At 42.5% G+C, this 17,326-nt stretch overlaps 1 protein-coding gene across 1 annotated transcript; it reads left to right on the plus strand.

Moving 5' to 3' along the window:
• The first annotated feature begins 6,582 nt into the window (after positions 1-6,582).
• Positions 6,583-16,776, plus strand: fgf8a (fibroblast growth factor 8a). The gene is made up of 5 exons (XM_004573797.2): positions 6,583-7,224; positions 7,328-7,364; positions 8,092-8,272; positions 9,990-10,096; positions 15,688-16,776. Exons 1-5 carry the CDS (start codon positions 7,193-7,195, stop codon positions 15,952-15,954), a joined length of 624 nt encoding a protein of 207 aa, XP_004573854.1. The 5' UTR covers positions 6,583-7,192; the 3' UTR covers positions 15,955-16,776.
• Positions 16,777-17,326: the final 550 nt, after the last annotated feature.

Genomic DNA, 17,326 nt, shown 5'->3' on the forward strand with positions numbered 1-17,326 from the left:
CATGCTGTAGGTATTACAGGTACTGCACTGCAGTGGTTTGTATCATATCTATCTAATAGACTCCAATTTGTGCATGTAAATGGAGAGTCCTCTTCACACACTGAGGTTAATTATGGAGTTCCACAGGGTTCAAAAGCTTACTTCAAGGTTCCTCACAGCGTTACTGGAGGCCAAGGTAATGCCATCCAGTAACACTGTGAGGAACCTTGGAGTCATGTTTGACCAGGACATGTCCTTCAACGCACATATTAAACAAATATGTAAGACTGCTTTCTTCCATTTGTGCAACATCTCTAAAGTTAGAAACATCCTGTCTCAGAGTGACGCTGAAAAACTAGTTCATGCATTTATTACTTCCAAGTGATGCAGGACTCGAGACTTTCACAATTAGAAGTGCGTTTATTGACAGTGCAACCACCAGGTTGGCTCCGGGGATCCAGGTAACCGTTAACAAACATCCAGTCTCCAGCACTCTTCACCCTCACAGAACACACGCTCACCACAGTCCAAGAGGGAAGGGAATAATCCAGGGAGAGGAAAAATGCGTTAGCACACAGAAGCACGACAATGAAAGCACGAGGTGGTTACTGGCTACACTAACTACAGGGAGTGCAGAATTATTAGGCAAGTTGTATTTTTGAGGAATAATTTTATTATTGAACAACAACCATGTTCTCAATGAACCCAAAAACTCATTAATATCAAAGCCGAATGTTTTTGGAAGTAGTTTTAGTTTGTTTGTAGTTTGAGCTATTTTAGGGGGATATCTGTGTGTGCAGGTGACTATTACTGTGCATAATTATTAGGCAACTTAACAAAAAACAAATATATACCCATTTCAATGATTTATTTTTACCAGTGACACCAATATAACATCTCCACATTCACAAATATACATTTCTGACATTCAAAAACAAAACAAAAACAAATCAGCGACCAATATAGCCACCTTTCTTTGCAAGGACACTCAAAAGCCTGCCATCCATGGATTCTGTCAGTGTTTTGATCTGTTCACCATCAACATTGCGTGCAGCAGCAACCACAGCCTCCCAGACACTGTTCAGAGAGGTGGACTGTTTTCCCTCCTTGTAAATCTCACATTTGATGATGGACCACAGGTTCTCAATGGGGTTCAGATCAGGTGAACAAGGAGGCCATGTCATTAGTGTTTCTTCTTTTAGACCCTTTCTTGCCAGCCACGCTGTGGAGTACTTGGACGCGTGTGATGGAGGATTGTCCTGCATGGAAATCATGTTTTTCTTGAAGGATGCAGACTTCTTCCTGTACCACTGCTTGAAGAAGGTGTCTTCCAGAAACTGGCAGTAGGACTGGGAGTTGAGCTTGACTCCATCCTCAACCCGAAAAGGCCCCACAAGCTCATCTTTGATGATACCAGCCCAAACCAGTACTCCACCTCCACCTTGCTGGCGTCTGAGTGGGACTGGAGCTCTCTGCCCTTTACCAATCCAGCCACGGGCCCATCCATCTGGCCCATCAAGACCCACTCTCATTTCATCAGTCCATAAAACCTTAGAAAAACCAGTCTTGAGATATTTCTTGGCCCAGTCTTGACGTTTCAGCTTGTGTGTCTTGTTCAGTGGTGGTCGTCTTTCAGCCTTTCTTACCTTGGCCATGTCTCTGAGTATTGCACACCTTGTGCTTTTGGGCACTCCAGTGATGTTGCAGCTCTGAAATATGGCCAAACTGGTGGCAAGTGGCATCTTGGCAGCTGCACGCTTGACTTTTCTCAGTTCATGGGCAGTTATTTTGCGCCTTGGTTTTTCCACACGCTTCTTGCGACCCTGTTGACTATTTTGAATGAAACGCTTGATTGTTCGATGATCACGCTTCAGAAGCTTTGCAATTTTGAGACTGCTGCATCCCTCTGCAAGATATCTCACTATTTTTGACTTTTCTGAGCCTGTCAAGTCCTTCTTTTGACCCATTTTGCCAAAGGAAAGGACGTTGCCTAATAATTATGCACACCTGATATAGGGTGTTGATGTCATTAGACCACACCCCTTCTCATTACAGAGATGCACATCACCTAATATGCTTAATTGGTAGTAGGCTTTCGAGCCTATACAGCTTGGAGTAAGACAACATGCATGAAGAGGAGGATGTGGACAAAATACTCATTTGCCTAATAATTCTGCACTCCCTGTAGAGTGAGTACAATGATGCAGCAAAGACTGCAGCTCAGCCATCACCTAAAGTAGTGGCAGCAGTGATGAGGTCAGGTGTCAGTTGCAGGTGGCTAATTGTCAGCAGGGCCCTATTTCAGGAAGCCGGTTTAGTGCAAACTCTGAGTAAGTATATCCTGAGTTAACGGAAACTCTGGGTTTTCGGTTTCACAAAGCGAGTTTAGATTAATTCTGAGTGAGTTACTATGACGACACACTCCGTGAAGCTAACCTGCCCCCTAGCAGGTTTACTTCAACTAACCCTGACCTTCTCCGCCTCTTTGTCAGAAACCTGACTGTAGGAAGTGTCAGACATGGCGTGCTCCTTCCTTGAAGAGCCAGTAGATGTTGAAGCCCAAATTCTCCGCAGAGCTCTCCGCCGGGAGAGAGTGATTAGAGCGCGTTCGGACATTTTATCATTTCCTGATGATTTCCTGTGTGAACGTTACCGTTTTTCAGCACAATCGATAATTTATTTGAATAACATCCTCAGGCCTAATATTGCTCATGTGACACATCGCGGACATGCTCTCAGTTCATTGCATATTATTTGTATTGCACTTCGGTTTTTTGCAAACGGGAGCTTTCTGTATAATATTGGTGACGCTGCACGTTTCCAAGGCTACCGTCTGTCGGGCAGTCAGGAATGTTACAGTTGCACTGAAACGTCTCCTGTACTCGTTTGTGGTGTTCCCCGGTCATAGACCCACAAGATTTATCAAAGAGGGATGCCACAAAATTGCAGGTATCAGGATGAACAAAACTTAATTTATGATGTGGTGATATTTGAACTACTACTTAAATTTTACATTTATTCTCACGGTTCCCAGGCGTGATTGGCTGTATAGATGGCACTCACATTCCAATCATTGCTCCTTCAGTAAATGAAGGAGACTATGTGAACAGGAAGTCTTTCCACAGCATTAATGTGCAGGTACATAGTTCCCTGTAGCATTTCAAACTAACAAATTATTTCATTACAGTAATGGATGCTAATTTGTGTTCTCTGCACTGTGAAGATCATATGTGATGCTGCCAACATTATCACAAATGTGGAAGCCAACTGCTCAGCCTCTGTGAGTGGTGGTGGTGGTGGAGGACCCCCACCTGTTTTTCGGGCCTCCGCTTTTTTTCTGTTGGCTATAACGGGTCACATTTGAGCATACAGAGTAAGCAAATATGTACTTGTAATGTGCTCAGATAATTTCAATAAGTGCTTACAGAGGGGAAATTAATGTAGCCTCTAACTGCAATTGATTTACATCGGACAAACAGACCAAGCACTATGGCTCATAATACAATTACACCTTACCTGTTTGGACTATATTTTTATATTTCATTTTTACTTGCTGCCAGGAACGTTTGGGGCCTGTTGGGTTGCACCTGCGCTCACATCACAAAATAAAATGTATGAAATAAAAAATAAAATAATATAATAAAATAACGTGTTAAATGGGTGGAAATCCCTAGATCAATGTTTATATTAACACTCAGGCATTGACTCTGTCGGCTATGTTTTGCCATGCATGCTCACTTTCTTTTGCAGCTGAGGCTGTGTTACTTTTTTCCGCGGAATTTGCATGTTATCGGCATATGCTGCCATCAGAATTTCGGCCTCAAGCGCTGTAAAATACATTGACCGCGCCTTCTTTCCCTCCGTCTCCATGGTGACTCGCTTAATCTGTGCTCCACTAATCAGGGCTTTATGTATCCTCGTGCGCGCGCTTAACTTGGGGTTAAAGCAACTCCGCGTTGACTGAACTAATTGTTATCAGCCTTTCTGAAACCGAATATTCCGAGTTGGACAGTTCGGGGTTACTCAACCCTGAGTATCATTTTTCACTCTGAGTTTTCTAAACCGGCTTCCTGAAATAGGGCCCAGGTGTCTTGGCCAAAGGCCAGACAGAGAGAACAAAAATAAACAAAGAGAAGAAGCAAAAGGACCAAACTCCAGCAGGGAGCCAGGGAGGACCATGAAACTGTAGGCCAATTGCAGCATAACTAAGGGAGGGTTCAGGGTCACCTGGTCCAGCCCTAACTATATGCTTTAGCAAAAAGGAAAGTTTGAAGCCTAATCTTGAAAGTAGAGATAGTGTCTGTCTCCCGAATCCAAACTGGAAGCTGGTTCCACAGAAGAGGGGCCTGAAAACTGAAGGCTCTGCCTCCCATTCTACTTTTAAATACTCTAGGAACAACAAGTAGGCCTGCTGTGAGAGACTGGCATAATCCATTATTGTAAATTTAAATTTAATTAGTAAATAATCAGACAAAAGAGGGTTTTTGTGGAATACTGTTAAATGTTTCTATGCCACTTGTTAATTGTGACAGTTGGTAGGACTCAGGGGTAACCTGCTGTAAGGCAGAGTGAATCCATACGTTGATCAACTATTAATTCACGTTCTAACAAGGACTTACCTAATGTTAATGATTGTTTTGTTTTGTTTTGTTTTGTTTTGTTTGTGGTTTTGACTGATCTTTTTTTGTAACTGATCCTGATCGCCAATGTTAGGGGAAGTGAATCTACATAACAGAAAGATACCCTGCATATGTTGAACACAGACACTGATCTGATTACTGGAAGATGCTTAGGAAGGCACTCATCTGTCAAGGCTGGTTAAATGTTGAAGGAACGAAGAAAAAGTGATACCACAAACAAGCACATAAACTTTGGCAAATAACAGACTAAAGTTAACAACATCTAATAAAGGCAAATGTTTAGTAGTGAAAAGGATAGAGGGGGTGATAGGGGGTCCCTGAAAAGCCTGAGACTTCGTCATCTTCTTTTTTTGGCTGTCTTCAGGGGTCACCACAGCATCCGCTGCCATCCCAGCATCCTCCTCAGTCAGACCAACTCTTTGCAAGTTCTGCACTACCAGTTTTCCTCCTTTCTTCTTGGCCAGCAGCTCCATATTTCACTTTCTCTGACCAAAATATTTGCTATCCCACCTTTGTACATGTTCAACCCATCTTCACCTCGGCTTTCTAATTTTGTCTCCAAACTCCTCAACCTGACCTGTCCCTCCAATATACTCATTTTTTTATCCTGTCGTCTCCGGTCTCTCCCAATAAAACTCCTAGCATTTCCACCGTCTTCAAACCACAGCGCTTTCATAAATGCAATGGTGTGTCTGTGATCACAAGTGGAAGAAGAGGAGAGAGAGGAAGAGAAAAGGGGGAAGGGTGTTTGCCCCCTGCAGGGCTGCTGATGGATGCAGGGCCCCCAGGGTTAAGGGGAGGGCAACAGGACCCTGAGCCAGGACACAGAATAGCAGCTACCTGCCACTCATCTAACACAAATACTGACACAAATACACATAAGGACACATGCAAAAAGTTTTATTACAGTTTTCAGCCACAATACACACATTACCTCACACACTGACCCATGTAATGTTTCAACTGAGGTTACATGTTTAACTTGTCGCTGCACACAGATGTATATCCACATGTGCGCACATCCACGGAGCAGAGGAGGCTAATGAGAGGGAGGGGAGGAAACAGAAAAACAAACTATGTGCCAACATGAAGCCTGTCAGTAGAGCAGATAATAGATGAAATGTCACTCTCTTTTTAAACTGTCATTCAGTATACTGTCACTACGAACACTGGGGGCAACCAGTGTTTTCCTACACCTAATAATTTCTGCTGCAGCACCCACTGGTGGCTTCAGTCTGTATGACATGCTTCACTGAAACCATCTTCTTTCAGTGGCTGGGGGGCTTTGGTCTAATGAGGTTTAAGGGTGTTCTTAACAAAAACTCATCAGAGCAAACCTGGACATTACTTATAATCTAAAAAAAAGAGGAATGACTCCACCTGATCTAATTAACCCGCACCTCCTCATCCAACCGCCTCACACATCAAAGCAATATAAAGTTCTCACTGGCCATTTTAAGTCTTTAAGGGCTTTCTTAAATATAACTCGGGAGGCTGTGAGGTGCGAAGGTCACATGCTGCTGTCTGCTTTGCCTTAATGAACCAATGTCTCCCTCTGCCATGAGATTAAGGCTTTAAAAGCCAGATAGTCACTGCAGTCTAGTTAAATGTTGCAGGAAAGAGAGGCTGTGGTCTTTATCAGATTTTGTTTTCTTTTTTAATTGTTTGTATTTGTATTTGGGTGTTTTTGTTTTGGTTTGTTTGTTCAATGTTTGCATCCCAGAACTGATCAACGCGAGCGTCTGCGGGGTCATCAAATCGCCTTTGTGACAAACAGGTAAAGCCCGCAGAAAAGTGTTCATCACCCTGATGCCTTATTGTAATTTACTGTATTTGTTTGGTGGTTTTAATTTTTCATGCAGTCCCTAGGGCAGCCAGGGCTCCTCCTCGCCTCTTTGTTCCTCAACAAAGTCCGGAGCGCTACTCAGGTAAAGAGATGTTTCGCATCAAGGCAAGGGAGGAAAGAGTGGGGCTGGGGGTGTGGGGGGTCGCTTTTGTTCTGTAGAAAAAGGGGGCTTGTTCTCAGTCTGCCATTTTTACCGGGGGTGTGTGAGCACTGAGCGAGAGGCTTGACACGGGAGCTTTGCGGGATGAGAGCAGAGAGAGGAGAGTCCTGTCTGTAGTCCAGCCATAGCCGAGCGGAGCTGCAGCATCGAGCCAGTGCAACAACACCGAGTAAGCTCACTCTGCAAACACACCTGAAGGCCGTAGAGGACCCACGAGGATTTATAAAGCAGGAGGAATATAGTGACGGGCTGTACGTAGAAACAAGAAAGAAACTTCATCGCAGAGCTTTTCTTCTCCAAGTGCACTTTGGGTAGCTCTGTGACAGACGCGGGCAGCTATACCTTAGTGACACATTATGAGCACTAACTGCCGTTTCAACTGAGCAAGATTTTGTCGGCGAAGGTCACAGATGTAATGAAGAATGTGTCCCTTGTGCTTTTTTAAACCTGTCTGTCAGCGCATCTGACCGTTTTCTGGATCCCTTTGAAATCTTTGGACTTGGTTGCTTATTTTGTAGATTGTGTGCTCTTATTAACGGATCCTAGTAAAAATTGACTTCATCCAACATGCGACCCATCCCATCCAGGTTCAGCTGTGTGTGAGTGCTGTCCTGCTTAACCTCGACTCTTTACGCACTATTAATGTTTTTCCACGCAGCCCCGTATTAAGTCACTGAATGCACGGTATTCTTTCTTTTGCAGGTTCCTGCACTTATTTGCATTGTTCTACTACGCGCAGGTATGTCATTACTACAATTTGTCTTTAAAATACTGCAAATTATTTTAGTTGCAAAAATAAGAATTAGGTTAAAAACCGTCAGTCCAAGCGAGCGATGCGCAGCAATCATAAAGAGAGGGGGAAAGGTAACATAACATGTTGTAATACGGCAGTATCGAATGGCTCCCACGGCGCGCGGCCTGCTGACAGGTTGCTGATGAACATATTGGCCCTGGCACAAGATGCTCGGGCACAGATTGGGGGTTGAAAGATCCAACGTTTCCGTTACTTCCACTCATTCCATCACAGCGGAACGCGACGGAGAGAGAGTGCAGTGAAAGAAAAACACACATTAAGAACGAAGTTAAAGTAGTTTCATAATATTTCACACCATGATGAATGAGTAGTGGAGCTTTTATTTCAATCATACGACGTCTTTTTTTCTTCTTCTTCTGGGCATTGCGGCGCGCATTCTCCTGTATGCACAACCTGTTATCACACCGTGCGTCTTTTTGGAACCTGTTAATTTCATCTGGCAGCCGCTCTTCTGGAACTTGTTACAGTTACCCCCCACCACCACCCCAAAACACAAACAAACAAAAAACCCAAAGAAAGAAAGAAAGAAGTGAGAAAAACAAACGGACGCGTTTTCTCTCTGCGCTTCAGTCCCGTCAACGACCCGAAGCCGCGCGACCGACCTTGTAAATTTTAAATAAATAAGTAAGTAATGCCGTCTAATTTCTGACAGGTAACCAATCAGTCCCCGCCTAATTTCACGCAGCATGTAAGCGAACAGAGCAAAGTGACGGACCGCACGAGCCGCAGGTTGATCCGGATCTACCAGCTTTACAGCCGGACCAGCGGCAAACATGTACAGGTCCTGCCCAACAAGAAGATCAACGCCATGGCCGAGGATGGAGATGCGCACGGTAAGAGAAATCCAGTAACTCCTGCTGTAATAACTGCACCGACAACTCTCTAAAATCGCTTTCACACAGCGCAGAGGCCGCGGAACCTGATTTATCTGCGTTCATTTAGGTAGATTTCAGTTACTTTTAAACATTACCATAATTTGTGCTTATCAAACTATAGTCTTACAAATGAAACCTGGTTCATTCTTTTTTAAGCTTCCGAAGTATTTGACATATTTCACAATTGTTTGTTTGGTTTTGTTTCTCACTGTAATTCAACCATGTTAACAGTGAAAGGTGGGCCACTGTACTATATGGAAATTAAGAGAGAACATTAACATAGTTGCAAAATCACCTTTTGTATTTAAATGTCTGAAATTATTTTAAAAGAGTAAGATCCTTTAAACATCGTCAAGTACATTACGTGCATTATAAATGTGTCAGTTCGTTTCAATCATTAATCCCGGAGCCGTGTGTTTCTGTCTTGTCTGAAGATGCTTAAATTTCCCAAGAAAGGCAACGATATCAACATTATCTTCTTTTTTTACTCAATACTAAGTATTATTTACTTAGTATTGAGTTACTTACTTGTAGCCTCTTTGCACTCTATCTGAATTCAGTCTGTACTATTCGAGGGGAAGAGGCCTAGAAAAATTGTCCAGTTGGCTGTGGATGGTGCTGGAGGCGATCCTCTAGAGATCATGCAGATCTGGAAGAGCTATTAGAAGCCATCCTACTTATGCCTCCTGAACATTTCCTGCATAGTTCTTGCTCCCATGTCAGCCCCCACCTTTAACCCTTCTCTGTCCTGCCTCAGAATCTAATGGGCCTCATCGAGCTTTACACTCTTTGTTTTATTTCGAGTCTTCCATGGAGCTAATCTACTTATTCTTTAAGCATCAATAGTGTTTAGTGTCCTTCTTACTACTGTCTGTACAGGAGTCTAAAATGTTGCTGCTGCAGAATGTGTGTGTGTGTGTGTCCGAACTAGGATCACCTGAAGTACATTTTTGAATGAAAGAGAAAGTGAGAAAGGGGAAGTCTGTGTGCTTTCTACATTCTCTCTGCCCATCGTTCAGCTCAGCTGTAACTGCTGCTTCTCAATAGTTAATCTATTTAAAACAATGTGACTGTTGAAACATTGTTTATTTAATGTTATAGACAATCTGCTGTTGTCTTAAGGTGCTCTGAAATAATATGTGTGTGAATGTCAGAGGAATGCACTGCAAACCCAGGAGATATAGAAATACGGTGCACTATTTCAACAGGAGAATTTACTAATATTTTTTGTATTTGGGTAAAAAAGTAACATAAACATGAAAATCCTGTATTTCCTATGTCTTTCAGTACTTTTCAGGATATAGAGATAAATGTGGCGCTCTATGCATGAGGTCAGTGCTGAATTATTTGAAAAGGGAGTCTTAATGAGACTGCCAGGATCGCCTCTTTAGGTTTCAAAGGCTCAGGAGACACGTGGTTTTATCATTTTGCAAAAATTCCAACTTGCATGAATCCCCAGGAATGGTCCCATAGGCTTCCCTGTGAATGAGAGTGTGTATGCTTGGAAATACATGCAAGCGTTTTTGTGTGTGTTTTTGATTCATTTTTTCTGGTTGCATAGTCTGCAAAGTCATTTATTCAGAATTTAATGTTTACGCAAAATGTCTAACAAAAGGCACAGAAACCATCTCTGTGTTGTAGTTGCTGACTGAACTCTTTTGTCTGATCTCTGTAGCTAAACTCATTGTGGAAACAGATACTTTTGGAAGTCGAGTGCGCATCAGGGGAGCTGAGACTGACCTATACATCTGCATGAACAAGAGAGGGAAGCTCATTGGCAAGGTGAGGCTCAAAGCTGATTTCAGCCAGCTCATGCTCCAACGACTCACTAGCTGATTCTAAATGATAATGGATGGAGCAGTACAGCTCAAGAAAATACTGCTCCATCCACTGCTTTAAGCAGACCTCAAGAGAAATTTGCAGAGATCAGAGAAATAAAATAGATTTCTTTGATATAAAAGAATCAGACTTTGACCATATGACTGAAAGGGTCATGTATCCAGGGTCCAAATGGCCTAGCATGTCAGAGAACAAGTCATTTGTTTGTCACATTAAAGAAAATTATTCCATATTAGTGATGCTTTTAATCAATGACATCAGCAACAGTCATTTTTGATTTACTCGTTTTATTTCATTATTTTTTTCTGTGAATAAATCGCATTAAAAGCAAAACAAAGACTAAACCTGGAAACAGCTTCTTCCTCACACTAAATGTCAGAGTGACTATTATCCTGGTCAAAAAAAAAAATCATAAAATTAATGGCGCATTAGAAAAAATAATAATACTAATTGATTAATTCTATCAATCAAGCTAATCTATAACATTATTTTATTAAGTTCAGTGCAATCCCATTTCATTTCACATTCATATATTATACAGTAAAGATCCCACAATATTAGAGAGACAACCCTAACAACCCCATGAGCAAGCAGGAAGGAAAGTTTCCTGTAACAAAGAGAAACAGGCAGAACGAGGCTGCCTGTGGGGGTGAGGGGAAAGAGACCCATGGTTTAAAATTAATTACTAATGATTACATACAGTAGTGGTGTCCAAACACATGAAGAGTGAAAAAGAAACACTGCATCATGGGAAGCCCCAGCAGCCAAGTCCCATTGCAGCATCACCTCATCCAGCCCCGACTGCGAGCTTCATCAAAAGGAAAACCTTTAAGTGTACTCTTAAAAGTAGGGATGTCAACCCAGTCCAAACTGGGAGCTGGTTCCACTGGTTGGCTGGTTTAGGGAAAAGTTTAATAATCTGAGTTTTGATCAAACAGTGGTCAACATTATTTAATGCAACAGGACGAGCACAGAACCAAACACTTTATCAAGTCTAGTAATAGTGGGAAAGTAATTATCGACGTTTACTCAGAAAGCTTAATCACAGAGACGTGTCGATATCAATACGAGGAGTTTTTTAAAGTTGCTGTACAGAAAGATAAATCTGTGGGACAACTATGAATATGTGGTTAAAAGAAATTCATGGACTCATTGATAACTGAAGCTGACTTTATGTGATCCTGACTAAACTTATTTTAAAGTAAATAAGATGTCCAAGCTTTACAAAAGGCTTTTTTCATAGACAATGAATTATCTAAATATATACATTAATGTTAAACTATCATTATTGCATTTTTACAGGTAATTTATTGTCAATACAGAGTTATAATGACACTGGCATCAACAGCTGAAAATAGTCCAGACTGAATACACTCCCACAGTTTTGACAAAACATACGCTGTGTGGCCAGAAGTGTACACACAATTATTATAAATGTTATGGTAAATTTGCTTTTAACAGTTTCTTTGAACTGTTGATTTTCCAAAGTGGAATGAATGTACAGAACACACCTTCAATCATTTTAAAAAACAAGAATTGGGTTTGAATTTATTTGGGATTTTCTCCAATCCACACATGGCCAAAAGTAATCGTATGGACTCAAATATAGATGCACACTCACTTATGTCTTTTAATTTGACAAGGCCCAGGCCTTTTAAAATCACATTAGTGATCAGGACTGACTACAGCTGGTAGTTTCTCTTTGCAACATAAAAATAACTTGCTTGAGAGCAACGCTTGTAACAATGTGTCTAAGGAGCTCAGTGAAGATTTGCACAAAGTGGGAGGGTCTCTTGGAGCCATTTCTAAACAGTTGCAGATTCCATGATCATCTGTTCAAGCAGTTATATGTAATTAGTGATTTAGATGTGTCATCTTTCTGGAAGTCCCAGGAGAAACCCAAACTTTTGTCCTCAGATAGAAAAGAATTTGCCCAGGATATTCAGGAACAACCAGGACTCAAGCCTGCCATAAGTGAAAGCTGCTGCAATGCCAGCATCACCGCCCATAATGAAACCAGCTTTACATTGCCATGGACGGAGACTGTGACAACACCTTCAAGCTTAGCTTGAAGCAGGATTCACTGGGGCTGTTTTACTGCCAGTGATACTGGTACGTGGCACAAAATGGGTGAAATAAAGGAGAAAGAGGATTACCTCCTAATTCTTTAACTTTACATCATATCGACAGATGTTGGAAACTCAGACACAGCTGGGTGTTCCAACAGGACAATGATCCCAAACACACATAAAAACTGGTTTTGGAATAAATAAACTAGGCTGACATTAACATGGGCTATACATGGGCATGTGGACTATACTTAAAAGTCAGGTTCATACCAGTAAACCAGCCAGATAAGAAAAGTGGTCAAATATCCAACCAGAATTATGTTAGAAGCTTGCTGATGGGTATCAAAAGCATTTTGGTCCTATTCCAGGAAACAGGTTTAGCTAACGACCCGAGATGAGGGGAATTCTGGGTTCTCAGTTCCAGAACGAGAGTTAACTTTAACCCTGAGTCACTTACCAGGGTAACAGACGCTGCGACGTAACCTGCTCGCGGGCAGGTTCTCTTCTACGAACTGAGTTTCTCTCTGACTCCTCCCCTCCTGCTGCACCTGCACCAGCTGGTGTGAAGTTGAGACTGAAGTGATTTCAAAACTTTAAAACTGAACTAAATGTATTAAAGTGAGTTTTTAGTAGACTGATTAGAACACAGATCTGGCGGTGGTACATGCCGTGTAGGGGCCTGTCCTTCCATGATGGTTCCTCCTCTAACTCCTCTTCTTTCTGGGGTCTTGGGAGGTGTCAGTAACTTCTTTGTCCTGCTTTGGCCAGTTTATTACCCCAGCAGGGTATCTGATGACCAGCAGTCAGTGTTGATTGCCCAGATTGTTTTCTTCCCATTCAGCTGACTCCTCAGGACTTGCCTGACTCTCTGCAGGTTTTTGGTGGTTGTGGCTTTCCTCTTCATGGTTTCCATTTCCCCGTGGGATTCCCAGCTACTTGTAGCTGTCCTCAGTGTATGCTTTCTGGTAGTGCAATCCACTCAGTTCTGATTACCTTCCCTCTCCTTGTTGTTCTCCGATCCGAATGACATTCCGATGTTGTTGCTGTAGATCCTAGTTTGATCCATACAGCTTGATGTCATTCATGTAGAGAAGGCAGCTAACGATTGCACCATTCCATAGTCAGTATCCATAATGATCTCACTGAGGCAGAACAGGCCTATGCAGAACAGCAGTGGGGACAGGGCTCCTCCTTTGTAAATCCTGCACTTGATGGTGACCTGTGCAATTGTCTTGAACTTGGCCTGTAGTGTTGTTCACCACATTGAATTCCTGATGAAGGTTCTTAGGGCCCTGTTGGTCTTGTACAGTTCAAGCCATTCCAGGATCCCCGTGTCAGGGATTGAATCAAAGGCTTTCTTGTAGTAAATCTCGGTGGTGCAGCGACTGGTCTTCTCTGCTCTGTCTTGAGGAGTCAGCTGAATTGGAAAAGCAACAACCGGGCAATCAGCACCAATGCCCTGATGGTCATCAGATACTTTGCTGGAATAATAAGCTGGTCAGAGGAAGCGATAGCACCCTGTGACATTAAGACAAGAAAGCTCCTTACCATGCAAGGAGGGTTTCTCCCCAAGTCCATCACCCTGAGGCTGTACATTAAGTGGAAGGAAGGAGGTCGAGGACTAGTGAGTGTCAAAACCACTAGGATAAAACAACAAAGACCAATGAGTACACCAGGAAGATGGCCACAACTGATCGTGTGCTTAGTGAATATGTCAGGCAGCAAAAACCAGAGAAAGAAGAGAAGCAAGAACAGGAACCATCATAGAAGGACGAGCCCCTGCACGGCACGTACTACTGGCTGATACCGAAACATGCTACTAATGGCTGAAGAAAGCTGGACTGAAAGACAGCACAGAGGCACGAATCAAAACAGCACAAGAACGAACTGTAAGCACAAGATCTATAGACGCTGGACCCTAACTCACCAGACAAGAGCCCAGGAGCAGGCTGTGCAGATACCCCGGAGACAATCCAGCACACAACCACAGGATGCAAGACGCTAGCACACAGGGCATATACGCATAACCCAGTGGCCGGTATAGTAGACAGGAACATCTGGGTTCTTTTTTTTCCTGATTCTGAAGGACATGGCGTTCATCTGCTCATGTTTTGCAGATATTTTTACATGTGCCACTTCTTCTTTTATCCTCCACTTGTCCAGTTTCTTCAACTATTTCTTCACACCATGCTGAGATATGCCAACATTTCACTTAATAGCTCTTTGGGAATCATCTTGTTGGTGCACAACTATTACTTTATGGTTCTTAAATTGTTATCTTTGGCATTTAGATTCAACAAAAGACATGGAAACAAACTATGTGTTTTTGTAAATGGTTGCTAGTAACAACATGCTTAAAGATACAACTGAAAAACTGGTTCTTTTTGAAGCTGGCCGTTATTTGTAGATACAACGCTGGTTTAGCCTTTTTTATGCTCGTATTATTCATAGGTCAGTGTTAGGTGGCCTAACAGACAGACTGAAAATGACTGAAGAAGACCTTCGGAAAGCCCATAGAGTTATTACTAAGGACCACTTTTAAAAGTTACAAAAGTCTGGCTCTTTGGAAGGGTTAGAAATAAAGAAATGCGGGCTGGCTCAAGACTCTTCCACAATACTGCATTTAACATTGTCATGTGAGATGTGTCTTAGTGGGTGACTGCCTGACCTCTCTCACTGTGATGGCTAATAAACAGAGCTGCCAGCCTTTCTGTAACCCTACCACACACACACACGCTCCACCCACCCAGCACCCTACCTTGAACACCATCTGCCCCAAGCTACCGGCCCAGTCACCACCTACCTCACCCGCAGTATATGTGTGCGTGCATATGCGTGTGTGTGCTTGTGTTGAAGAATTGACAGAAAGTGTGTGTTTTCAGTGTGTGTACAGGAGTGTGCCAGGACTATTTTTAACACACTCTGTACAGTAGGCCAGGACTGCGTGCTAGTGCAGTTTCAGAGAACTACACTGTACACTTTGTCTCATCTTTTTTTACTTTATGATGTTACCAACTGGACATCACACGTTCATCCATACGTCACCCATCTTTCATAGCCTGCCTTTTATTGTCGTAAAGACCTGATGTAACCTGGAACTTAAATTCAATGGGATTCACTGAACTCTGCAGACCTGGGGGTGATGTGTGTTTAAGCATCTACTGATTGTTATTCTGGCTGACCAGAGCTGTTAAATTTAACCACAAATGCAACAGGAAGTCAAACCTGGAATGAAAGTGACACTTAGGGTCTGATTAAGGCTTTATGACAGGAAGGTGTGCGCTGCTGCAACTGACCCACAAGGGTTGCTGGAGGTCTGTTGAAGGGGGAGAATAGTGATCTTCCTCTGTTTGATTTGTAATGACTGTAGCATACGCTGCACATTTGAGGGGAAGGTTTTCATTCTGCAAATCTTTAACATCTTTTGTGAATATCCTCTTTTTTCTGTCATTTGTGATTTTGCAGAAAAACGGACAAGGCCGTGACTGTATCTTCACCGAAATCGTTCTGGAGAACAACTACACGGCGCTGAAGAACGTCCGTTATGAGGGCTGGTACATGGCTTTCACTCGGCGGGGGCGTCCACGGAAGGGCTCACGGACACGCCAGCACCAACGTGAAGTCCACTTCATGAAGAGGCTGCCAAAGGGGCACCAGCCCACCCATCCGAGCCACCACCGGCCTTTTGACTTCATCCACTACCCTTTCAGTCAAAGGACTAAGCGTACGTGATACCCGTCAGAGAATAAAACGGAAAAGTCAGAGAAAAAGGAGAACCTGACTGGATTTCTCTTCTCTCCCCAAAAACCTCTGGAGACAGTTTTATACTGATAAATATGATACCTTGATGAGTAGTTTATTTTTTGTAAAGTAAAAAAAGCCACACAAAGACAAAAAACATATATTTTTGTACTCCGGATTTTTAGTACTGACTTGTGTAAAAAAGTAAAGGAAAAGAAAAGTTTGTTTTTAATCCTCATGACTCAGTGTTTGACTTTTTGAGGATATCGTTTTAGTAGAGTGCCCTGTGTTGATTATTGTTCGTTGTTTTTATCAGTGGAGTCACTTCTTGGACTCTTGCCTGCTGCTCAAGGAGACTTGAAGGACCCTGATTGACCTCACTGCCAGGGAACGCTATATTCAGACACACAAACTGTCTCGTAGTGTACAGGAGGCAACAAGGACTATAATCAGAATTATTTGTTGGTAACACTGCAGTCCACACTTTTTGCTGGGCGCTGCGTCCTGACTGGGATTGCTCATTATCTCGCTCACACAGTTCAACCAAACAGACATTCACTAGCATTGAATGGAACAACATGGCAGCTATACTTGATATTCACAGGCTTGTGTTCTGACTGTTTTGTCTCGATGTGTACAAAATGCATTGAAGTGTAAGTGTAATCCACGGACACATCCCCTAACCCTTTGTCTTCTCGTTGCTCGCTGAATGTCTGTTTTTATACATATATAAATATATTTTTATTTGAGGATGTGTAAAATAATTTTACGGATGATTTATTTATTTAAAACGTGTAATAAATGCACATTAGAATACCGAAGCTCGTGTTTGGTACGTGCTTGCTTGGGATCCATTTGTGAAACTTCGGAAAGTCAGACATGTTGCTGACTGGCCTCATCCCCCTACAGCCACACACTGTAATGAGTAATGAAGCTGACCGATTGCAGAGTGTGTGCGAGTGGTGTCTTCCAATGTCTCCGTACGTATGGCATTAGAGTTCACTGGTTGATGAGGATAACACCAATTTGCCTTCACAGGAAGCAGAACTCCTCTGTTTTGTACCTGCTTGCATGTTGCACAGTGCTTTCCTCCACTTATTAGAATACAAAATGACAGAAGCTCTGTACATCCCCATAGTCGTCCTGTCTATGTTTATTCTATTTTATTTTCCTTAAGCAAAACACGTAGATAAGTCAAATAATAGACCGATAAGTCATACCCAAGTAACACACTCTACTGTAGCGAGGGTAACATTGCTGCTCATGTTGGGTAAACATCACAGTTTGGCTCATTCTGCTGGTCTGTAGGTGTATTTCATTTCCTTTTCTTATTCATTTCCAGACATCTTACAGGAGAAAGAGC

This window comes from Maylandia zebra, linkage group LG13 (genome assembly GCF_041146795.1).
Source record: "Maylandia zebra isolate NMK-2024a linkage group LG13, Mzebra_GT3a, whole genome shotgun sequence".
NCBI lineage: Eukaryota > Metazoa > Chordata > Actinopteri > Cichliformes > Cichlidae > Maylandia > Maylandia zebra.

Excerpts from the sequence above, each read along its gene's own strand:
- fgf8a (XM_004573797.2), top strand. The coding sequence starts at position 7,193 with ATGCGACCCATCCCATCCAGGTTCAGCTGTGT. Across the intron at positions 7,365-8,091 it reads CATTGTTCTACTACGCGCAG|GTAACCAATCAGTCCCCGCC; the intron begins GTATGTCATTAC and ends AATTTCTGACAG. Across the intron at positions 8,273-9,989 it reads CGAGGATGGAGATGCGCACG|CTAAACTCATTGTGGAAACA; the intron begins GTAAGAGAAATC and ends TGATCTCTGTAG.